The sequence below is a fragment of the Rhinolophus sinicus genome, chromosome 17 (genome assembly GCF_057876585.1).
Source record: "Rhinolophus sinicus isolate RSI-liver-muscle chromosome 17, RSI-T2T, whole genome shotgun sequence".
Classification (NCBI taxonomy): domain Eukaryota; kingdom Metazoa; phylum Chordata; class Mammalia; order Chiroptera; family Rhinolophidae; genus Rhinolophus; species Rhinolophus sinicus.
Genome location: NC_142517.1, coordinates 185634535 through 185660213, shown reverse-complemented (window position 1 = coordinate 185660213; position 25679 = coordinate 185634535). Strand labels below are relative to the sequence as shown.

The 25679-nt window shown below is 36.2% G+C and overlaps 1 protein-coding gene across 3 annotated transcripts; it reads right to left on the bottom strand.

The window, feature by feature from the left end:
* Positions 1-1371: 1371 nt before the first annotated feature.
* Positions 1372-19483, bottom strand: ICOS (inducible T cell costimulator). Of its 3 annotated transcripts, XM_074340771.2 has the most exons (6): positions 19351-19468; positions 18134-18200; positions 7773-8108; positions 6949-7055; positions 5832-5916; positions 1372-3601 (listed from the first exon to the last, which is right to left on the bottom strand). In XM_074340771.2, exons 3-6 carry the CDS (start codon positions 8077-8079, stop codon positions 3561-3563), a joined length of 540 nt encoding a protein of 179 aa, XP_074196872.1. In that variant the 5' UTR covers positions 8080-8108; positions 18134-18200; positions 19351-19468; the 3' UTR covers positions 1372-3560. The 3 variants fall into 3 exon arrangements, with proteins under 3 accessions (XP_074196872.1, XP_019582442.2, XP_074196882.1); XM_019726883.3 differs by lacking the exon at positions 18134-18200 and having other exon boundaries at positions 19351-19483; XM_074340781.2 differs by lacking the exons at positions 18134-18200; positions 19351-19468 and adding an exon at positions 14129-18109.
* Between the last annotated feature and the right edge of the window lie 6196 nt (positions 19484-25679).

Here is a 25679-nt window from a genome sequence, read left to right as displayed (position 1 = left end):
AGATACAGAAATAAATATAGATGTAAATGTGCATATGTATGCATATACATATCAGATATATACACATTTACATCTATGCTGATGAATATATATTATATTTACACATGAAGGTACACACATTTACATCTATATTCGTGTGTGTGTGTGTGTATGTGTGTGTGTGTGTCCCAGTTCTGTTTACTGAGGGGCCTACGAGCAGGGAAATCCCAATAGTAATGAGCATAACTAATACCTAGATCTTGGCTTCTAAAAATCATTGCCCACTCTTGAGAAATCAGGGCTCCTTGGAGAAACTGCTGATTCCAGCACTGGGACAGAGGAAACATGAGCTGAGTCTGGAATGTCTTGTTCTGCCATCAAGCAAGAAAGTGCTGAAAGAATGATGGGGGCATGGTAGACACAAGAGACAGTTTGTATAGGCTCCCATGAGCCAAGAATGGGACGATTTAAGCATCAAAATAAAATCATGATAGTAACAAATGCTTACTCATTCAACAAAATAGGAAACCATACAGATAATAAGTAAATGAACAAAGAAATTGCAACTTTGACAAGAAACAGAAGATTTACAAAATTTCAAAGTACCTCTACATAAATTATTAACTAACTATGAAGAGGAAAGAATTCTTTCAAGTGTAGACACTTGAGGGACACCACCTTAGTCAAGTGATCAAAATCAACATTATCAGTAATATAACAAACCAAGATTGCGAGCCACCTGGTAGGATGCACTTAAAAGAACAGGGCAACACTTCTGTGTTATTTTTGCCAAAAATCAGTAACCTGATTTTGATTACGAAGAAACATCAGACTGATTCAAATCGAGGAACATTCTATAAAATAACAGCAGATCATCTTCAAAAGAGCCAAGACCATAAATGTCTTGACTGAGGAACTGTTCACACTGAAGGACACGATGGAGATGTGGACACTAAATGCAGAGAGAGATTCTGGATGGAATCTTTTGCTATAAAATGCATTATGGGGACCCCTGGCAAAACTTGAATTCAGTCTGAGGATCCAATGGTAGCAATGTCTCAGTGTTAATTTTCTGAAGTTGTTGATGGGATTGTGGTCATGGAAGGGAGTGTTCTTGTTTTATAGAAAATATGTAGTATTCAGAGGTATTAGGGCGTTAGGTCAGAAACTTACTCAGGAAAAGAACAGCCCATTTGCTGTACTGCCAAGTTTTTAAAATAAATTTGTGGTTGTTTCAAAAAGTCTTTTTTTTTTAAAAAAAGGAAAGAAAGAAAATGAAAAGAGTGACTGACTATTCCAAGTAATGTAACTACGTACCATCAGAACAAGGTTAAATTTGCAAGTGCTAGCTAAGGTCATCATTTCCCTCCCCAAGGAAAACACTGCAAGGTCTTTTCGGTTGCTGAATATCAAATGTTTATTCGTTAGCTTTCTACTACTGCTAAAATGCATTTTGTAAGTATCCCCACTTAAGACCTCTTTTTTATTTCACAGAAATTGTATAGTTTAATAATTCACTTCGGAATGTCCCGTGCTAAGGATGAGGATGCTCCAGGGTATAGCTTGGCCAACCAGGCCTGGCAGGCCCCATGAAGGGTCCCCTCTCCACACTGACCCCCCCCCCCCCCACACTCAGAAACATGCAAACGACTCAGGCAACACCGCTGCAAACCAGCCGGGTTGTTCCAGTCAGCTGAAAACAGAGAACACGATACTTTATTCCAATTACAAATTCAGTATTGTACTGTACGCATCCAGCATTACACATGCTTAAAACAATATAAGTATGCATAATGATACATCAGGTCTCAGTTTCAGAAAATACACTAGAAGCAGGCAACTGCAAATTTCAAAACTGCTAAATATCCCCATGTTACCTAAAGTTAACGATGCTGCATACACATGGGCTGCTTCGGAAGCCTTTGGCCTGCGCACAGGAAGTGGAGGAAATGTTCAGGCTAAGAAGAATCGCATTACGTGTGTCTTTTCAACCAAATGAAGGCTATTTTGAAGGGCCAGTTTCCAGGCGGAATGGTTTCTAGGAGAGGGAATCATGCTGATGTTCCAGGACTCATGTGTGCTTCTTCATAGATCCCAGAAGTACAAATGTAGGCTGACTCACTATGGTTCCTAGGGTGACTTTAGCCTCTAGGGCCAAGAGCCCCTGGTTGTCCCTGTCACAAGGGAGTCTCTCGATTCTTGAGATTCCACTCAGGTCTGGATGGCTGGTCCAGGCTGACAGGGGGGTCATTTCAACCTGTCAAGCCCAGAGGCAGTATGGCTATGGATTGTCAGTGACCACCAGAAACTGCAGCTTCCATGCTGAATGGATCATTGGCTCTACCCCCAGGACAATGTTTGACAGTTATAGATGGCTTTATTTGTTTGTTTGCAATTTTAATATGATCTATAAAATAGCCTAGCTTGTAATTAATAGCACCATGAAAACATAGATAATGGTAGAAAACAGGATTATAACATGCAATCGCTTTTCATGCTGGGCAATGTTTCCTATCACTAATATCAACAAGTCCATAAAGTAGGCCATTTTAACTGATTTTGGGTAAAAAAGATGTCTTTCGGGAGCAAAAATATTCTTGTAGGAAGAATATTCATTAGCTGCAAATAGATACATGTATATGTAATATATATTATATATACAGAGGGTGCCAAAAAAATGTATACACATTTTAAGAAAGGAAAAAATGTAATACTCAATATATACTGATAACAAAAGATGAATACAAGTCACATTTGACTTCTGCAATTACAAGAGGTGCTCAAAGTGGTTACCATCGGTGGAATTTTAATAGTTTTTCCTTTCTTATAATGTGTATACATTTTTTTGGCACCCTCTGTATATATGTATTTTATTGAGCAGCAGAGAAAAAATATATAGACATAGCTCCCTACTCAGTGTCTGTCAAGTAGTCATGTAGAACTATTTTTAAAAGGGAAATTGAGGGCAGAAGGCATCTAAACTCCTGGTGGTGTGGTAGACAAGGGTTCAGAAGTTGGAGAAGACTGCTGTGTACTAATGTATTTCTACACTATAGTTAAACGTTGATACCTCAGAAATAAAATAGCTGCAGTTTTGAAGCATCTCCTTCTACTGTCTGATTAAAAAAGCAATGCCCATCCTACAAGAAGAGGTAGTCTGTTCGTGAAATGTGGACAGATGTTGGCCCTTGGCTGCCTATTTGCTTTGCAGATTCAGTACCCTTGGCATCTTTTAAAAATGTTTGTAGATGTGTTTGTTTTACTGGCTGGTGCATTGCTAGAAGCAGATGTGAAGACAGGGATTCTATCCCAGCGAGGTCTGTTTTTTAAGCACACACACATGAGCTGGTTTTCCATAAAGCTAGTTGCGAGAGAGTGTTTGTTTTGAGACAGAACTGAGACAGTTGCCTCGACAGCACTGAGGCAGTCTGTTAAAATCCCTGTTGACTGATATAGTCACTGGTCCAGATTGATCAAAACACCAGCAGAAGATGTATGTAGTCAAATCAAGTCAGACTCTCCATGGTCCAGGAAATGAGGAAATCTTGCCCTTCAAGTAGGAGGGAATTGGCCAACGTGGTTCACGCCTGGATGCTAGGGAGTTCCAAGTTACGAGTAACATCTGTAACAAAAATTTAGCATAAATTCTTTAAAAGTTCTCCTTGTGCCAGTTCCCTTCAACAAGCTCTCCCATTTTCTCTGCCTTTTGTAAACACACACACACACACACACACACGCACGGCACACCCCATCCAAACTCTTCATTATGCTTCAACACCCAGCATCACTTCCACACTTTCCATGAAGTTTTATTTGGCCCACTCTCAACTCCTGTAGCAGACATTATCTGAAATCTACACTTTGCAATTAATTGAGTATTTTTTACACTGTCACGTGACTCTACCCTCATGCAAACGTATCACCTCTCCCAACATTACAAACTGACAACAAGGACTGTTTTGGGACTTTTCCTCCCTCAATACAAAACACATTACTCAGCACAGTGCTATTCACATAATAATCATTCATTAAATATTCAACAGAGGTGCTGAGACACGTTCTTTTTGGAATTGTGCACACATAATGCTTTCACAATACAGAAGATATATCCTGTCTACTCTCAAGAAGCTTACGCTCTAGCCATTTTCGCAGTTACCGTGTTTCCTCAAAAATAAGACCTAGCTGGACCATTAGCTCTAATGTGTCTTTTGGAACAAAAATTAATATAAGATCTGGTCTTATTTTAATATAATATAAGACCAGGTATAATAATATAATATAATATAATACAATACAATACAATACAATACAATACAATGCAATACAATACAATACAACACAACACAACACAACACAATACAATATAACATAATGTATAATACTGGGTCTTATATAATATAAGACCAGTCTTATATTAATTTTTGCTCCAAAAGACGCATTAAAGTTGATGGTCCAGCTAGGTCTTACTTTCAGGGAAACATGGTATTTATTTACATCTAATTGCAAGACATATGCTATACTTGGTAGGTGGGGCATGAAACTGCCCACCTCTGATACCAGCCACAGCTTGGGTGGATGCTTCTGTATGTGTTGACTATTTTAGCACAATAGCCCCATCATGCATTTTCTGCTTTTCTGCCTCAGAACTTTCTCTGAAGACTTGTGAGCTGGCTCATTTCACTCACAAGGCCCAACTCAGAGATGAGAGAAATTAATATGCCCTGCAGGCAACCCCAAAGCAGTGGGAATGGGAAACAGTGAATAAATGCTCCACTTGCCATCTTTCAAAAGAACAATTCTGGGAGACATCTGTACACTTCTCAGAGGTGCTGTGGCTTCTAACTGAGTTCTTAGTAATGCAGCCTTCATTTGCCTTTTTTCCTTGACCTGTTCCCTCACCCCTTCTTCCTGGGGTCACCTTCCAAATACACTACTTGCACCCAAGTGTTTGTCTCAGGGTCTGCTTTCAGGGATCCAAACTAAGACAGACGCATTACCAGCATAGAGATTGAGAGAAAAGTTTTGTGGGTTGTTTTTTTCAATAGCAAAGTTATAAAACACAAGCTCTTTGCTAGTGTCAAAGTTACAGTATTAAATCTCTGGGAAACAAAACATCACTGAATACCTGAATATCAATTTCTCTCATCTAAAAAATGAGGAGATGGACTAAAACAGCATTTACTTCACTTCCCATACTTTAATTCCATGATGACAGATGCTGTTTGTCCCTTTATGTAAGTTCTTCACCACTGATTTGTGGCAAAAATGCAGTGCTTTTGTCTCATGATATACCTCATATCATTGCAAACTCAAAGGCATAAGACTTATAGATTTTCCACAATAGATGCTTCAAACTTTCTGGATGCTCCTCAACTTAATGACACTCAACTTGGCAACACTCACACTGAATAGAAAAGGTCACAGTTCCACCTAAATGGCCTTCTGTGGATATCCAACTCCTTTAAACTTGCACATTCTAACAATATCTTCACTGAGTCCTCCTTCTTCCCCTTGGTAACACCAACCCAGATCTCTCTTTCAAATCTCAGTCAAAAATCTCTATCTATCTGTATCTCCCACAGGGCCTTCCAATTAAATATCAATTGGAAAATTGCCTTGATACAATAGTGGTTTATGAACTTTTGTTTATTTTTAATAGTGGTTTATACTCATAAATCTGATTCCAATGCACTGCAGAAAGCATGAATTCAGTTAAAAAATTCATATTTTCACAGAAAATGCTAAAATTCAGCCCTTGAGACATTTTTTCTTCCTTTAAAATAAGAAATTAAAATTCTAAGCTTCATGTGAAGAGCACTGTTCCCTTCCTAACCCCCCAAATGCTGCTGTACCTGTGAGTCCCGTCTTTTTAGCTGTGGTCACTGCTGCCATGAACATGTATTCACTGTTAGGGTCATGCACGCTGGGTCGACGCTTCTGAAAGACAAAGTTGGAAACATGGCTGTCACATCTCCATCCCTGTGTTTTTGGTTTGTTTATTTGTTTTGGTTTTTGTTGTTTTGTTTTGTTTTTTACTGTTTTCTATTTTTTGTTGAAGTGGTATGTGACAGTTATAATTGTGGCTTAGACTAAGTAGGAGAAGACTATGAAAAGGGCTTTAAATAAAAAGAGCTTTCTGTTGAGCTTCCTTCTTCATTTTTGCCATTACTGTTCCTTCCCCAGTAGTAGATTTAGATCATGGGCTCTATCTCACTCTCTTCCTCCTGTATCTCTCTTTCAAATTCCATTCTGGCTCAGGTACACGCACTGTCTGACCATAACCACACTGTGGATATACTTGAGTATTAGCATGCTTGCATAATACGCAGGATGGTATAAGTTCTTTGAGAACCTGTCCTGCGAAAGACTAAAAAGAACATCCCCTAGCACAGAAAGATTTTTTGTTGTTGTCATTGTTGTTTTATCTTTCTGCATAGCTTTTCAGTAGTTTTCTTTTAAAAACAAGGATTCCTAATAACTTACTATGTAAAGAACCTGGCCACTTCCTTCTCAGCTACTGCTGGTACCTTATAAGACCTTCTCACTGATTATTTCTTAATTGACCAGTTGAGTGAAACATAACTGTTTCATCTTTGCCCTGACTCTTAGGAAGGTTAGAATCAAATTTGCAGCCCACATTAAATAATTTTTAGAAGTCAAAAGCATATGTTTCTTATGTTTAACTTTCCTCCTGACGTACAGTCTTTCATTTGCCCCAATTTCCTCATCTTTGTTGAATAATAATAACATCTCTCTCTGTAAGCCATCAAATAATTGTTTGAATGAAACAGCTGTAAAATAAACTTCTGTTCCAAGTTAGCAGTTTAATTAGTAGGTAGATCTTGAAAAACAGAAATCATCTATCTGTTGATCAAATTACTCTGGCAAGAGTAGTATGTACTTTGTTGAGTAAATATCCACTGATATTCCTCAGTAAAGCAGATGTCAGACAGGATAGAAACTGCTCACCTTCTCTTTAAGCCAACATAGAAAAACGCATCCAACAATGTAGACTACGGCAAAAGCTGCACACCCTATGGGTAACCAGAACTTCAGTTGGCAACAAAGCTGGGATTCTGAGTTGGAAAAAAGTTATATTAAGAAAAAAGTTCTGAGAATCAAATCTTCTCTTTCAGTGTTGAATAACAAATTATTTTTCTTTTCTTTTTTTTAACCAAGTTTAAAAGAGCTATTTAATCAAATGAAGTTTGTCTTCATTACAACCATAAAATCCAGTAAATAGTAAATAATGTCATCTTAATATTATAGCAAAGATCCAAAGACTAAAACCTAAAAGACTATGCACATATATGTTTACAAATGTGGTTAATAAAAAGGACTTTTCTGTCTATATTTTTGCAAAAGAGTAAGTAGGAAAAGGAATGATATAAAACTGATATTTTTAATCATCTCATTTAATTTCACAAACTGAGCACAAACCAATACCTTAAACCTTAGGTGAATAGACGTAATAGCGGTTAAGCTATGGGTTGGGTATTTGTCTTCATTTTTTTCCTGATTTTTAATGGCATGTGTATTTTAAAGACAATAAGACCTATTTCTCATTCAGCAGTCTACATGATTAAGTTATACATTACTGATTAATACTAATTATTATTATTATTAATGAGAAATCATCCCTTGCATATTTTCATCATAAATGATTGCCATCAATTACACCTGAATAAACACCAATACAAAAGATACTTATTTGTTTAGTTGTTTTCATTAGTGAGAAATTTGTCAAAATGCATATGTACCCATATATCTGAAAGATGAAAACAGTATCTTACCATAAATATGCAAATACTCTTTGCTAAAAATCTCTTGAAAAGGAGGAGGATCAAAAATTGATAGTTTGCATAAGTAATAGCTGGCATGAGAACTGTCCACGTTATTCAGAATAAAAGAGACACTATTATTGGATAACTCAGTTTTACAGAACTTCAGATTCTGAATGGACACCGTATTTCCACTTCCCTTTGTTTTAGTGAGATCACAGAGTATTTGCTCGCCTTTCAGCAACTGCATTTTAAATTGCTGGACACTCTCATTGTATTTGCATAAAACATGTACATCTCCATTGTGAAATGCAAACATTTCAGACTTGGCAGAATCATTGATTTCTCCTGGATAAAAAGAAAGGAAAAAAATAGCTAAAGTGACATTTATGAATAGGTTGCCCTAATAATTATATTTGAACACAAAAGTGAACTCTTCATAAAGTTACCTCTGTTGCATTCAAATGAAAGCACTTCATAACAACAAAAAGAACATGACAGTAGTTAAAAGTTAAAACTGTGCCCTAGAAGAAACCTAACCAGAAACTTATTTGTTACATATTAACATATAATATGCACTATATTAGGTAATATGTTTACATAGTATGAGTCAATCAGATATGGTTCCTGCCCTTTGTCAGCTTCCATACTGGAAACAGATGGAAAACCAATAAATATGTAGTAATGTACCACAATTTGTGCAAGGAATGAAGTACTAATTGAATAAACGTCATGGGATTGGTTCTAATTTTGATTGGAGAATCAGAAAATGCCACTTTGAGGAAGTAACTCTTGAAATTAAAATTGAAAAGGATTAGCATTTAGTCAGGGGGAGGTTTGGGGGAGAAATTTGGTTTAAGAAAAGACTTTAAAAAGTACACGTAGTTTAAACTAAAAATGAGTGATTATATATAAATATGTATTTACATTATACTTTCCTGCTAGAGAATAAAAAAATAGATGAATCTTTTTAAATGATAAAAATGTGTCTTCTCTGAACCTCATCCATTGAAAACTGAAAAAAGTTCTGATAAAAAAATGTAAAACCCCAGATTTTTGTTTGCTTTTTCATTTTTTAAAATAAAATTTAAGCTTACAGGAAGCCAAGGTTATTTTTTGTGAGCTATGGTCACAGAAAGAACAAACTGAAGTGATTTTGGTCTGATTGCAGATTCTAAGTTATTAGATAATGTGTTCAAACTGCTCTTGTCTTCCTGTTTTCTTTGTTTAATATGAGAGTTTCACGCTGAAATTATTTGGGGAAAATTATTAATATGACAGTATTTTACTTAAATTTTAAAAGCTCTATATTTTTGAGAAGAGTATATTATAAGTGCAAAGAATATTTAAGAAAAAAATTACCTAGTCTTCCAGTGAAATATTTGTGAATTTTTGCTCTTTATCTTCCAGATATACACTTGTTTTACATAGCAAACATATTAATTTGTGTTCTGTTATTGTTATTTAATGTTATATCATAAACATTTCATTTTTTACCATAATAGTCACCATAATTATCCTTTTTAATGACTGTATAATGGGCCATAATGTCAATCTATCATAATTTGTTAAAGCATTCTACTAATGTTAAATATTGAATTTTTTAGTATTTTGCTTTTATGTAAATATTATGACATTTGGTCAAAATATTTAAACATTATTATAACACTGTGTACTGCCATATTGCTGAAAGAAGTGCTCCAATTTATAATAGGACTAGCATTATGCAGGAGGATTCACTTGCCCCAATTCTGCTTGCATTAGTAGCCTTAATTTTATTTAAGATTTACCACAGTTACTTATTTTTCTTAATATCCATAGGCTTCAATTTATAGGTCTCGTATTACTAGGGAGTAGATTTTCAACTTGGGGATTTTCTTGTGAAAATATGCACAAGTATTCTAATTTTCAGATATGGCAGTCCAGGTTATTCAAACTAATTTCCACACCAGAACAACCAAAATGCTGAACAAATGTTTAAAAATATTACTAAAAAGATCAAAGAGCTAACACAAAGGTGAGAAATTACTAGGTTAAATTTGAACAGCTAGATCATAGAAAGATAAGGAGAGCTTTGAAGCTGCCTTTACTATGAGAGCACTTGCTGTTCTCCCAGATTCAGACTTTTTTTTTCATGTCTCATCTCAGAGAGTGTGAAAAGTGAAAAATCTAGCAGAAGACTCTCTCCTCAAAAAGCTTGGATCCCAAAGGGTTACATCCTTGGAGTACAGGTAAATCCGGAGTAAACCAGTCCTCATGCAGATTATAGCCTACCTTCAAATTACTTCAATGGTCCCGAAAAACCTCAATTCTTGAACTTTGTTTAAGGTGATTTTGGACTATTATTACCTCTAAGCTTTTGAAAATAAAAATGCAAACTACTCCAGGAAGAATAGGCTTCAAATCATGTCTACAAATAATATTTAAATACAATGACAAGCATGTCAGGCACAAACGGACACAAGATAACAACAGACTACAGAAATAAACCCACAATTATATATTTGAATTATCAGCACCACAAAATAAAACAACTGAGCTTACTATGTTTAAGGAAACAAAAAGCAAATTTGTAATAACATCTGCAGAATACAGAAAACTAAAAAAATAAACTAATTTGAGAAAGAACCAACTAGAACTGGCAAAAACTGAGATTAAAATGTCAATGGAAAGGTTAAGACTATTATACAGAGCTAAAGAGAGAATTGACGGACTGGAAAATCGGTTAGAAAAATATTTAAAATGCACTCATAATCCATAGATTCAAGAATCCTAACAAATCACAACCAGATGATTTAAAAATACTCACGTCTACACATAACATAATAAAAATTCTAAAAGCAACCAGAGAAAAAAGACTACCCTCAAAGAAGCTAGACTGACAGGTGATATTGCAACATCAACAATGAAAGCCATGATACAGTGGAATTATGTCTTATATCTCCAATATGCTAAAAGAAACTACCTGTCAACCTAGTACATGTTGTCTAGAAGGACAGTAAAGGCAGATGTAACAACATTTTGATAAGTGAAGTATACATGTTATTTTTTCTACATAATGACTAAAAGAATATAGATAGAATATATAACCTAAATGAATACTCCAAAGTTCAGTCTATGGTTTGCATAAAGGGGGAGACAGTTGGAATCAGGAAGGAAAACACAGGCGTGGAAAGGCTTCTATGTGCTGACAGTGTTTCATTTCTTGATCCGTAGTGATTGCAGGAATGAGGTAGCATACTTTATAATTTATTCATTAATAGGACATTTATGTTTGTTCACTTTTTATAGATGTTTTGTTCTATAATTTAGAAGTTTTAAAAGTATACAGAAAGAAAATAATGCTTATTTCATTTTAAAAATAGAGGGAATAATGTAAGCAAAAGGCAAAGAGGGAAAACCAATAGCATGAAAATAGATACAATCTGCATTAGATTAAAATGAAAGGTATTTTCCTTGGGGACTTATGTAAATTATGTTGCACTATTGTTTTGATGCTTATGTCACTACCACCTGTCACAGAAAATAATATCAGTGGGCTGATTCTCAGTTCCTTAAAAAATGTTCAGAACAAATTTCCCAAGAACTTTAGAACAGTAACAAGTAAACCATAAAGAGATTTTGGAGCAAAAGTGTCTGTGGCCTCTGTGTTCACACACAGACATAAATGCATTGACTTCTATTTCTGAAAATGATTTCTTTTCCCCCCTTTTGTGTCCACATGATGATTTATAATCCAACACAAGATGAACTGTAATGGTCGGTGGTACAGGGTGGTAAAAGTTCAATGTAGTGGTTTCCAAGGAAAACAGACAAATTCTGGCTGTGCGATTAGCAAGCCTCTGTGACTAGAGTACCCCTCTGAACTTCAGTCACTTCATCTGTGAAATAAGAAAGTGAGACCAAAACATCTTAAAGTTCTAACACTTTCTTTCTATGGATCCAGCATCAGAACATAACCCAAATGAGACTACAGACAACCAAGAGAGCTGTTTGTTACTTTGTTGTTCGGTCCTCCAGAGGAGAAACCATGTTTCCATAATCCTTTCTCTGTCCCAGCATCTTACTGAGCTGTTCCAGGAAGTCAGGAGAAATAAAAATGAATGGGACTATCTTACTTGCCCTTAAAAGTACTTAGGTAGGGCTAGGAAGACTACCTAAGGGTTTCCCGAGTGACAGTACCAAGGGTGTGCGGCAGTGACATCAAAGGAATAACTGGAGATTCCAAAATATCATTTCTACTAGACATGCTTAATTTTTCATTTTATCATATTTAATCTAAAAACACCTAGCTCACCTTTTTATTATTAAATGTAGTGATAGGAAGCTGACAAATTTGCACATATGCAATGCCTGAGCTCTCTATCTGGAAAACTACTTGGCAAATTTAAGTCTGCAATTTGAATATTTTCAACTAAAGGAACCAGGTATGGCATTTAATCAATTGCTTCATAATTACTTTGGCACCTATAGAACAGATATGCTCAAATACCTAATCACAAATTCTCCTTAGTCTTTGGTGACATTTATGAAATAGTATCAAAAGGAGAGATTATCCCTATAACCATGACTCAAGCATTTAATGGGTAGACAAACAATTTAAGGAAAAATCTGAATACATTATCTTCTTATAACTGCAGAAGCAGCTAGAATCTTTTCTCTACCCTCCCTGGATGTTCTTATCTTTACATCTAATATTCAACCAGGAGTACTGATACAGTAACACCATTTTTATAGCTAGTGTCTGTTTTAATTGGTTGGATGTCAAATCTGCTTGGTCAGTTCCTCTGCTGTGCCAGTAGTTTAAAAATGCGTGTCCCTTTCACTAGTCTGTCTTCTTGCTCTTTCTTCCTTTCTCTCATGCTAAAATGTTCTTCATATACCACCTCTTGATATAAAATCATCCTCCAAAGTATCCTCCCCCACTCTCTCTCAGATATGTTCTTCACTCTCCCTAACATACCATATCCACCTCCAATACCCACACATTCTCACATACATTGTCCATATTTCAGATATGCTGTAAACATCCCCACATTCTCATACATGTTTCCTATAACATAATTCAACCTTTGCCCAGCCCCATATGCAGTCAGGCTTGGTAAACTTAGATTCTTTCATGTACAGACAACTGACGGGCCAGACAGGTTATATTATTTGTCTGAGGTCACAAAACTTCTTGGGTGGATGAAAGATTTTGAGTTTAATCTCAGGTTGGAATGCCACTAGCAATAACCAAAACAAGTGTAACGGAAGCAGACAACCACATGAAGCTAGATAGTGGTCACTCCAGACTAAGTCTTACAGGACCACTATTCAAATCTGTCTGTGGGAAGAAGGTCTAATTTCCTCTGTCTCTGTTTTATGTCCAGTAGAATCTATTCACCTCTCCTCCATCTAAACTGCAACTCGTCTAAACCAACATCATCTCTCTGGTACTACAAGAGCTGCTTAACTTTCTGCTACCACTCTTGCCCATTTACCATCCATTCTCTTCAAGGAAACCAGAATGATCTTCTACATACACAATCAGATACGTAAAGTCATTGCCTTCCCATTTCACTTAGAATAAAATCTAACTCTTTGCCCTGGTTTCCATGACCTACATAACCCACCCTATCTCTCTAACCCCATTTTACATCAGTTACCCACTACGCTGCAGATACATTGCTACCTTCTATTCCTCAAATACAAGAAGCCAGTCCCTAGGGCTTTTGAATTTGTTGTATCTTTACCTGAAATGTTCTCTTTGATCTTCATATGGTTGCTTCTTACCTCTCCAGCAACCATTGACCACTCAATGCAAAGTACACCCTGAATCACTTTCTAGCATATCACAAACTATTTATCATTGTCTGGAATTATCTGATTTGTTGACTTGTTTATTGTCTGGCTACCCCACTATAACGTAAGCTTTAAAATCAAGGACTTGGTTAATCTTATTCACCAGTTCATCCCAAGTATCTGTAATAGTTCCTGGCATGTAGTACTAAGTCACAATAATATTTCTTGGATGGATGGACACATAACTATGTAGATCTCAGTGATGTTATAAATCTGGGGGTATGAAGCATTGAATATAGAATGTAAGAACCAAAAGGCTATTAGAAATGATCCAGTTAAACCTTTCATTTTATGTTTTACATTTACATTTATCAAGCTAAACTGGGGACAGAAAAGTGAGTATCTTGCCCAGAATTACATAGCTCACTGGTGGGATATGATCCCAAGATTAGCTATACCATATTGCCTTTTTTCTGGAATTAAAGACATGCAAATATACATTCAATAAAACATACCTCCTCAACTGGGATATCAGATTCTAATCTAAATTATCTGTCTGAGTTTCAAAGAAACAGGTGCTTTACCTGTAAATATCCTCCAGGTTTATAAAGACTTGTTTAGATGATTGATGATTATCTTGACTCTTTTATGTCTATAGAGGGGAGATCAGTTTAAATCTAATTGATTATTTGTATCCTTCAGAGTGCACAGTTATGAAATTTGTCCAATAAACAGGGGCCCTGGACCAATGATTGTTCTAATACACCCAGATGTTTCATAACCACAGCAGATTAGTGGTTTGTGATACAAACAGCATTGCATATCTTTTAGCATTTAATACGTTGTTATAAACACAAATAGGAGTATATTCTTTTTCCCCCCTTAGGAGTTTATTCTCTTAAATCCTAGTGCTAAGTCTTAAAATCTGAATGTTAAGTCATAGTTTTTGTTTTGATACTATATCTGTTGACTTCCTGTTGATACTCCCAAATTATAAGTACTCTAGAGAACAGGTACTATATCTTCTTAATCACATTAACTACAATCTTCGCCATAGAGGCTCAAACCTGTTAACTGCTGCTAACTATTTTGTAACATTACTGTTGATATTAGTAGACTAATGTTTTCAAGAGAAAAATCAGAATCTTTATATTAAGTGATTTTTTTTCTTTTAGGTTTTCAAATGTTTTAAAGGATAAGAGCATTTGCAGCTTCTTTTTGGGGAGCTGTTAAAAGCTCTGAATAAAAGTTCATTCACCTGAGAATTATACTATGATTCAAAAGTTTATCTGCAAGTTGATTCTTTTAACATATAAACTATTTCATTTATTCAGTATGAGATGGTCTTGCTAGAACCCACGCTGCCAGCACTCTTTGTAAGCAGTTGTATTATCCCCAGTTGAAAATCTTTTGACAAAAGCATTCAGAAAATTCACACAATGCAGGGGGTGCAAGACAAATCAGCCATTTTTCTTTATTCTCCTTAGCTTAGACTTCTAACCACAAACCTCCACAAAGGTGTCAGAATGATAGAAAGATAAGCTCTCCTGAGTTTGTAATTATTGATAGTGCTTATTAAACACAGGTACTATAATCAAATAATGATAAGCTTTAGCTTAGCACAGCACATGAATGTGACATAAGAGGCGAAGTTCTAAAAATTACAATGTTTATGTTTGGTTTTTGTTACATTTGATCTTTTACTAAGAAATTCTGGTATTTAAAAAGGTACTTTCTACCACTTTTGTTCACCTTTCATGAGAACATTATCATGTCTTTTAAGTCTACCAGCTAAAAATTTAGCATATGTATCATTTCTCTATTTACACTATTATTCAAAGATATCTATAATCTAAAGAGATGATCAAAATCAATAGGAAGGGTAGGCAAAATAAGCCCAATCCAAATTCTTAACATTTGTAGAAAAGAAAGCCCAAAAATGTGAAAAAGTGAGAAAATAAAAAATCCAAATGAGTACACACACACATACACACTAAATGTGTAATTGTTTATACTCTCCAAGGAACTTCTAGCTGGGAATAAAACAATACTTGGATTTCTAAGTTAAATGAAAGATTAATTTTCTACTAGTAAAAATTGATTTTCTTGGTGAAAATGGAAAAATCCCAGAGGTGTTATAGAACTTTGTAGCAAATATTCACAAAGTAATTAATTTGCAAACAAGTTACTTCTTTAGTTATTTCATTACAATTGATTTAAATTGTCCTAACAGGGAAATCACATGAGATTAAACCCAACTCTCTTCCACATGGGGAGAGAGAAAAAATTGTATTGGCACCTGTGAATATCCACGTTACTTTTCACCTCTCAGGTGCTGTGCAAAACCTTTGGGCACACAGCCAAGGTGTTCACTCCACCTTGAGAGTGAGGCTCCAACTCTCATCTCCACTCCACTGACCCACACCTTTCTCTCAAGCCCACCACTCCCCTTGGTTCCAGGATAGTTTTCAGTTTCCTTTCAAACATGTCTATCCGAATATCCCGATACATCAAGAGTAACATTTCCAAACTGAATTCAATATTCACTCACAAACCCAAACTTCATCCTTTAAGGGAGTCACTCATCTGACTCTCAAAATCTATCTTCTTTATTCTTTCCTTTCTGACTCTCCTGATCCAATTGACTCTAGTTCAAGGATATCTCTTGAATTCAATTCAATATAGAATCTTTTCATGTCTTCCCTTATTTGTGGCAACATCTTTTTCATTGGTCTTCTCAACAGCTGTCTCTCCTCTCTTGAATCCGTGCTCTAGGCTGCTCCCAAAAATGTATTTCTAAAAACAATTCACTCCCCAGATTAAAAGTTTCCATTACATTGTTGCTTATGAGGTAAAAAAAAAAAAAAATCTTTTTTTTTTTGGCACAATCATCATAAATAATCATTTTTTGACTCAGAGCTTTCATTTGTGTTACATGTTTTCTATATACTTAAGTTCACTTCCCGAAATACAATTTTGAATTTTTATAAAAAAGTTTTCAAATGCCAAAATTCTTATTTTACCTAGAATGACCAAAAAGTGCCATTTGATAGACTCGATTTATTAGAATAGCAGTAACACAGAGATGCCATTTATGGAGTAAATGTAGCCTTGCACACTTTTCTTTGGATGTTAAAGACCACAAAGCCCAATAAATTTTTTTACATATAAATTTCATATTCTTAGGATAGGTAAGAATCACCAAAATTTGCAACCTCTTACCAACCAAATAACAAAACTGATGAGAATTTCCCTCCTTTGAGATTTATATCTCTGCTACTTCAACAAGATATGGAAAGAATGTGGATATTAGAGATAGACACATTTGAGTTCTGCCCCTAATTACTAGTTAACAGATCACTTAGCCTTTCCTGGTTTGAGATTCTTCAAACATTAACCAAAAGTAAGAATACCTACCTCTTCATGGAATGAGAAGGTCTACATAGTTGGGAAGATTAAACATATCCCAAAGGAAAGGACTTGCAAGTGCTTAGTTTACTTTGTTTTGGTGTTTTACTTTGCATTTAGTGCTTTTGAAAATGGTAGTTGTCATCAACAAATATATGGTGATGGAAGAAGAACTGACTCTGAGTGGTGAACATACAATGCAATATATAGATGATGTATTATAGAATTGTACTCTTGAAACATATGTAATATTACTAACCAATGTCACCCCAACAAATTTAATAAAAATTTAAAAAATACCTATATTAGAAAAAAAAGTGGTAGTTGCTGGATCATATGAAGCACAATGATGATATTTTAAACATGAAGATTGTTAGCATATTTACTATCACTATTTAGCCATTCGTGCCTCAGTTTTGCCACCTGTCAAATAGGAAAACAGCTTGTCACGTGGCATGGTTTTCTGTGTGATGAGAGTGAACACTGGATTTATTCCATTAGAATCTAAGATGAGTGTTGTTCTAGAAGTACAATTTATTCATCAGTTTAATCTGGAAACTTGAAATCATTCTAATTAGGCTGGATATATCCTTCCATAGAAATAACACCATTGCTATTTCAAATCTCCCAAGCACAGTATCACCACTATAAGTGCCCAAGTGGTTTTGCGATATTGGGTTATCTTTTAGCAGTACAAACAAACCCTTCAATGGTTTGTACCAATGTTCTTGGGAAAAAATCCAAAATTCTTCTCATGGTCCATACAATCTGATTGGTCTGGCCTCTGCTTTCCTTATCAACCTCATCTCGCACCATCCCCAACTCCTTCCTTCTCTGTGTTCAGCCACATCCACCTTCTTCTAGTTGCCTGGCCTTACTTTATTCCCTCCTACCACAGTTCCTCTGCACTTACTCTTCTCATGGTATGAAATGTTCTTCCCCACTCTCACACCATTCTCCCCATTTACTCCTACTTGTCCTTCAAATATCAGTTCAAGTGCCACTTCCACAGGAAAGACTGATGAACCACACTCTCCAACCCCACATCCGCACCACGCAGTCTAGAAAGGCTTCTTTATTACATTCTCTGATAGAACTGACTTCTACCTGTAATTATTAATTCATGGGATTATTATCTTTCTCCCAACCATTCAGTTAGTTTCATGAGAACAGGGACTGACCTGGTCTTGCTCATCGTTTTACGTATAGCAGCTAGCACAGTACCTCCTTCATGGCAAGTGCTTGGTGCTGTATGAATGAATGAATGAATGAATGAATGAATGAATGAATGAATGAATGAATATCAATTCTGAAGCTCTTCAATTGTTGTTCGTGCTGCTAACGGATTCCATTAGGTTGTAGAAATGGCATTGGTAAACAAGCATGTAGTCCAAAACAGCTCTTTGGACTTATAAGTAGACTCTAATTCCTCATTCCTCTTTACTTAGTATTTGAACCTCCTTGAGCCACCACAAGATCAAGCATTTAACCAGTCTGCTTTTGTTTCTTATTTTTTGGAGATAAAAGTATATTTCTTTATACCACTGAGAAATTTATTTCTAGATAATATTAGACCTACTAAAAGTTCTGATTTCACTTTTAGTGTCAATAGAGCTCCTCAATTTAATACGATTTCACTTTACTTTTCTCAGCCTCAAGAACGTGGTTCAGTTACAGATAAAATAAACGTAACCCTAAATAAAATGTACAGAGTAAGAAGCAGGAGAATCACATATATAAATTTAGCTGTAGGTAGCATTATTTAAACTATTCAAATAGAGTCTGATATATACCATCTAAGAGAAAGAATCGAGGACTTCAGAACAATTCTTTTTTGATGTCTATAGGGGTTAGGGGATGTTTTCATATCATCCACTACTCCTGGCCTTTTAGAGGGACTCTGACACTTTGTGTCTAAGAAACTCTGTGGAGACCTGGGCATTTCTGACAGCAGACCCCCTAGATAAGATTAAAATAAAAATCCTTCTTTTCAATGCCCTTACCTTTTATTTTCTCCTTCAGGAAGAATTCCCAGCCCAATGCCAGGACTTTTAATTTTCATTCTGTTGACATAAGTCCTTTAGCCTTTCATCTTTCCCTGAGAAGAGTAAGCCACTCTTCTACTTTATCCACTAACAGGTAACGCCAATCAGTTAATTTAAAATTTTTAATGGTCTGATGAAACATCTTTCTTCATCTTAAAGGAAGCAGTGCAAACTCAATGCCATCAACAGTGATATGGTTGACAAAATGCCCTTAGCCATGTACTTGGGCTCTTGGGCAATTGTTCTTACTTTCAAAAGAAACTTCTCTATTTGGTGCCTAAATTTTTTCTTTAATTTTTCTTACTGTTCACCTGAATTATAACCTAAAAAGAAATATTCAATAGGCCACTTACCTGTTAGAACTTCAACTTGGAAGCAGAAAAGAAATAAATACCAAAGGTGTGACTTCATGTTTGCCAGAAACAGAGAAAATCCACTTCTTCAGTGCTCAAAAATGAGAGCAAATTCATGATCTCAGTTGTTTTCTATTTGCTGGAAAGGAAGTGGGTTTGTGGGGGTTGATAAAGTGTCACACTTACCATCAAGGCAGGGAGGTAGTTTTTAATTGATGTGAATAGCTATATGGGAAGCATTATTGTTAATGGGGGTTAAGCATAATCCATGGATTGTTACTGATTTTTAAGACACAGGGAAAGTTTACCCTCATTCTGTTTCCAATTATACACGTGAAGAAGACAATTCTTTTCAGAACTGCTCTACCTCTCTGAATCAAAGGTTTTTGGAGATAATAGATTCTAAAAATACCTAAACGATGAATAACATATTTTGACACATTTCTGTCTTCTGCTATTTGCTTGAAAGCTAGAAAGCCTTTGACACAGGACAAGAAATAAATGACATTATTATAGAAATTGAAGTGAGGATATCTGAAAGAGGAGAAACATAGGAATCTGAAAAATAATATTTACATGGCATTCATTGTTGATTATAATTTTCCAAATGATAGAGTCAGTTTTAATCTAACTTAAGCCCTGCTCTGCATATCAGAGCAGAGTCTTAATTATATTTATATGTACATATATGTTTTGTATGAAATAATACATGTTAAGGTAAAACATATAAAAGTAAATGTAAAATAAAATATAATATAATATATTTAAAATGTATAAAATATAATGCAAATATAGCTAATACTATTACATTTATATTGTTTCACATGTATTTAAGTGGATTATTTGTGTGTATATTTATGATATGTTTTATACATATATTAATGCATTTAATCCTATGAGATGGGGACTACTAATCTCCTATTTTACAGACAAGGAACACTGAGGCACAGAGTATAAAGTATTTGGCCCAAATAATATGGTCAGTAAGTGGCAGTGCTAGTATTTGGAGAGTCTGGCTCCAGAGTCCTTCGTCTTAACCAAGCTGGTGGAACCATTTGTGCTAAGGCTTCTGAGAATACCATCCAGAGGTCTGAACCAGCTTCCAGGATGGTGAATCCAGGCTGGGTTTCTGAGGAGTAACAGGATTCGACCAACTCTCAGCCAGCAGAGGTGACATCCATGTGAGAACTTGAAATCAGTTGGGCACAGATCAATCCAAAATGTCCAGGCTCTGAAGCACAATCCAGGTGTCGGGCTATACAACAGCCGTTAGGGATACTGGACCAGCGCCACGGGGCTCCAAAGGCAAGGTAGGAGGCTGATCCTGCAGTGATTTTCCTAAGCTGCTGAGGTTTCTTCAGGTACATTTAAGGCTCGTGGGCCTCAGTAGTGGGTATGAAAGAAAGTGATGAAGTGTTGAGCTAATCCAGGGGTGTCCAAACTGCGGCCCCGCGGGCCAACTGCAGCCCGCAATCTATTTTTTATTGGCCCGCAGCAAATTCCAAAAATATATTTAGTTTACTTAAATAAGCCAGGTGAGGCAATACGTACTTCACCTCGAGTGAGTGGCCTGGCTGTTTGTGTATTTTACCGCATATGGCCCTTGGTATAAAATGTTGAAAAAAGTTTGGACACCCCTGAGCTAGTCCAAGCAGTAAAAATTGGGACACCAGGACGCCCAGTAACCTACTACCCTGATTTCCTTCCTTTCTCTTCCACTGTACCACCTGACAAAATTAAGATGAAATGCTTCCAGATGCACTATCATTGTACTGGAGTCCTTTGTCCGTGAAGAGACAGGAAGTGGAGAATAACTTTCTCTAAATGTTTTTGTGGCGTAGCTCTAGAACTAAGTACAGTATGGAGAGCTTTCACTTCATTTGATAAAAGCTGCCATAAATTCTAGAAGTCAGCTGCAGGAAAATACTGTGGGAATCTAATAATAAACATTTATTGCACATACTACATGACAGGCACTGTGCCTCACATGATTTATCTCATTCACTTCTCACAACTACTCTATGAGGTAGATCCTACTATTATTCTCATTTCACAGATGAGGAAACGAAGAGCGACATTAGGTAATTTGCCCAGGATCACGCAGCCAATAAGTGATGGAGCCAGGTCAAACCCAGACAATGAAACTCTGAATTTCACATTTTAAATTACTAGACCACACTCATTTATCTAGCCAGAAATTATTGGTGACAGGATTTTTTTTTTTTTTTTGCCTGATATTTTGGTGGAATAAGGGTACTTAGGTCTCAGATGAAGTTCCAAAATATTTGAAAGCAAAAGAGATTTCCTAATAAAGTTTAGGCGCAATGTTTCTATCTCAAGATGAGAAAATTATACAATAAAGAATACGATTGTTGTTTTAAATATTCAGAACTACTTTTCATGTGCCTGGAAAATAACTTGGGCAAAAATTTCCATTCACCGCAGAGGAAGCACTTTTTGTTTGTTTTTTTTTTTTTTTTCTTTTTTTTCATTCCATGACTTAAGAAGGTTTTCATTTGTGTGTGCAGATGCCTGAGGTGAGGGTGGGGCATGGAAAGTCTGTTACATTAAAAGTAGAATGTTTATTATTACTTGTCTTGCGGGCACTGGAGTTGATGATGCTGGGTGCTTGCTTTTCTGAAGTTCTACAGGTAAATATTTTGCTTTGCTTGAAACTTACCGAAAGCAACATTTGCATGTTTAGGGGGCCCACACACCAAGACCACTGAGTCCAAACAATGGGGTTAAAAAATACCCCCAAAGTATCTATGCTTCATCTGAATTTAGCTTGCCCATCGGAAATAGAAAAGCATCGAAAGAGAAGGGTTCTTCCTTCTCAGAATTGTTTCTCTTCCTTAGTTCCCTTTATTGTTGAGGGACACCACCATCCAGTCACTAACCAGCCAGGAATCTGTGTGTCAGCCCTCTCCACTCTCCACTAATTCATCAATAAACCCTCTTGCTCTACTACCGAGCAGTCTGCCACGTCTTTTTTCTCCCTCTCTTGCCAGGGTCACTGCGTTAGATCAGGCCTCCAGCATCTTTCTCCTGGTCTTTCTGTCCCCACTTTTGTCCCATTTCAATCCATCTCCACAGCACAACCAGAGTAAGTAATCTTTGTAAAACGTAAATCTAATTCATCTTTGCGGTCCTGCTTAGCCCCCTCCACTGGCTTCTGTCAGTCGAAGATGAGGCCCAAACTCCTTATAAGACCATTTACAATAGGTCTCCAATTCAGCCTTGTCGCTTGACACATTCATTCTTTCTTCCCGCTCCACTGAATGCTTCTGCCATACTGAATGACGTGGGGTTCTCCGAATTCCACAACCTGGCTCTCTTCCAACTGCCAGAGCCCTCTTCTTGTCCCCACTTTTCCTCCCCACCATCCCAGCCTCTCTTCTTCTGCAAAAATCCTACCATTCTTCAGATCTTTGATTACACACCCATCAATTTGTCAAAGAAGCCTTTCCAGATCCATTCACTCACTACCAACCACTTCCATAACTATTGTCCATTAGGTGTCTTTTCTGCATCCTCATAAGGCCCCTCTATATTCCCCATTCTAAAACTCATCATACTACTATAATGAGTTTGCTTTCTTGCAGCCCCTACTGGACTGTGAACAACATCAGAAAAAGGTGTCTTCTTTGTAGCCATATCACAGTGTAAGATATGACTATAACGTGACATGATTGATATTTTTAACAAAAACACCCCAACTTAGTCATCTTGGCAGCAAGGCTTTCATTCCAATGATGATGCCATTGCTCAAAACATCATAAAGCACCTCCCTGGATCCCATTCCCTCCAGGCTCTCCAGGGTTCTGGATCCCTCAGTCATGTCTTTTGTTCCTGGACTGCCTTCCTATAGCTCCTTCTCTTTGCTTATAAACATGCTAGAATCTCTCCAATCATTAACACAAACAAACACGTTTCCTCAGATCCTGTAACCTCTGTCATCTACTTTTCTCTCTTCTTTCTTAGTGAAAAGAAGTCCACCCTCAGACTCTACCCTTCACTGCTTCCTATGTGTTCCTCAACCCACCGTAGATTAGTCTCTTTATCATTCCATTGAAACTACTTCCCCAAAGCCCAGCCATGAGCTCCACATTACCAACTCCAATGAACAATCTTTATCCTTCCCTTCCTAGACCTCTCTGAATCATTTGATGCTATATTTACTTTGTGTTGATGTTATTCTTTATCTTGAAACAGTACCCCCATTCCTGACTGAGTTATCAGAACTAAGAGACATTCTGCTTGTTTTAGGTTACTTTGCAGGCCTCTTCTCTGATTTATTCTGTATTGAATTTAAAATCTCTCAGAGGAAAATCTTTATCTTCCTAATTTCAAGCAACAATTCATCAAAGCCACTCTGTGGTCCCCACGTACACTCAGAATCATTGCTCTCTTCTTTTTAACTCCCATCACTCAGACCCCTTCCGTCTTTGATTTTTCTGCCAGTTCTAATTATTCCGCTCTTCTTCTAAATGTTGGTATTGATATTCTTCAGAACTTGAGCTTCAACCCTCTGCTTCCCTCATTCTATATACTCCTGAGTGATCACAGATAATGCCACTTGCAAATTAAAAAATTAAATTGGCTAAAATACCAATACCATTTTTTCTGTGATTCTCAACCCGATTCAGAAAGTTCTTCCAAAAAGTTTGAACCATAATAAGATTGTTGAAATGAGTACGTAATCTTTCCGAAAGATAGAACTCAAAAAAGACTTACAAAATTATTTGCATACAGGGCTCAGGCAGATAGACCAAATGAAGAAGCAGACCTGGCATAAGGCAATAGGGAGTGGTGGAAACTGGGGCAAATTAGAGAGCACACAGGAGAAGCAGACAATCAGATCCAGCTGTACATTGCTGCAAGGGAATGTGAGTCCAATATAGGTGTAACTTCTGATTATTTTCCAAATAAATATGAAATTCTACTCTCTGTGGGAAGTCATCCAATATTTAAATTTTGCAACTTATTAAAAAAATGTGAATACAGTGTGAGCTAACACCATAGGAAGCAAACAAAACTACCTGAAGGTCCAGTTTGGGCCCATGGACTATTTTTAACCTCTGCTTAAAGGATAACACTCATTTGGCAATATCTATCTATCTGTCTGTCTGTCTATCTATCTAGATTTGTAACCTCAGAGGATTCTTATGCAGACCAAAATATAACGGCTATGAGAGCTCTTAAGAACTATTGCACAATATCAGAAAATCTAGTTATAATAATCAAATTTCATTGACAATATTTCATGACTTTTTAATAATTTGTGATATTTTTAAAAATATTACATTTCGGCTCATCTTGAATTTTTAAAATTAAATTTATGGGGGTGACATTGGTTAGTAAAATTATATAGGTTTCAAGTGTACATTTCTATAATACATCATCTATATATTACATTGTCTGTTTACTGTCCAGAGTCAGTTCTCCTTCCATCACCTATATTTGACCGCCTTTCCCTCTTCTGCCATTTCTCTCCCCCCTTACCCTCTGGTAACCACTAAACTGTTTTCTGTGTCTATGAGTGTTTGTTTGTTTGTTTGTTTGTTGCTTTCAGTTCTATATTCCACATATATGAGTGAATGTATATGGTTCTCAACTTTTTCTGTCTGACTTATTTCATTTAGCATGATAATCTCAAAATCTATCCATGTTGTCACAAATGGCAGTATTTCATCTTTTCTTATGGCTGAGTAATATTCTACTGTATATATATATATATATATATATATATATATATATATATATATATATATATCACATCTTTTTTATCCAATCATCTATCAACGGACACTTTGGTTGTTTCCATGTCTTGGCCACCATGAATAATGCTGCAATGAACATAGGGGTACATATATATTTACAGATAAATTTTTTCAGATTTTTGGGGTAGATACCCAGGAGAGAGATTGCTGGGTCATATGGTAATTCTATTCTTAATTTTTTGAGGAACCTCCATACCGTTTTCCATAGTGGATGTACCAATTCACATTCCCACCAACAGTGTATGAGGGCTCCTTTTTCTCCACAGCCACTCCAGCAGGTGTTTGTCTTGATGATGATAGCCATTCTAACAGGTGCGAGGTGATATCTCATTGTGGTTTTGATTTGCATTTCCCTTAAAGCTAGTGAAGTTGAGCATTTATTCATGTATCTGTTGGCCTTTTCTATGTCTTCTTGGGAGAAGTGTCTGTTCAGATCCTCTGCACATTTTTTAATTGGATTGTTTGGGTTTTTTGTTGTTGTTGAGTTGTATGAGTTATTTATGTATTTTGGATATTAGCCTCTTAATGGAGGCATTGTTTGCAAAT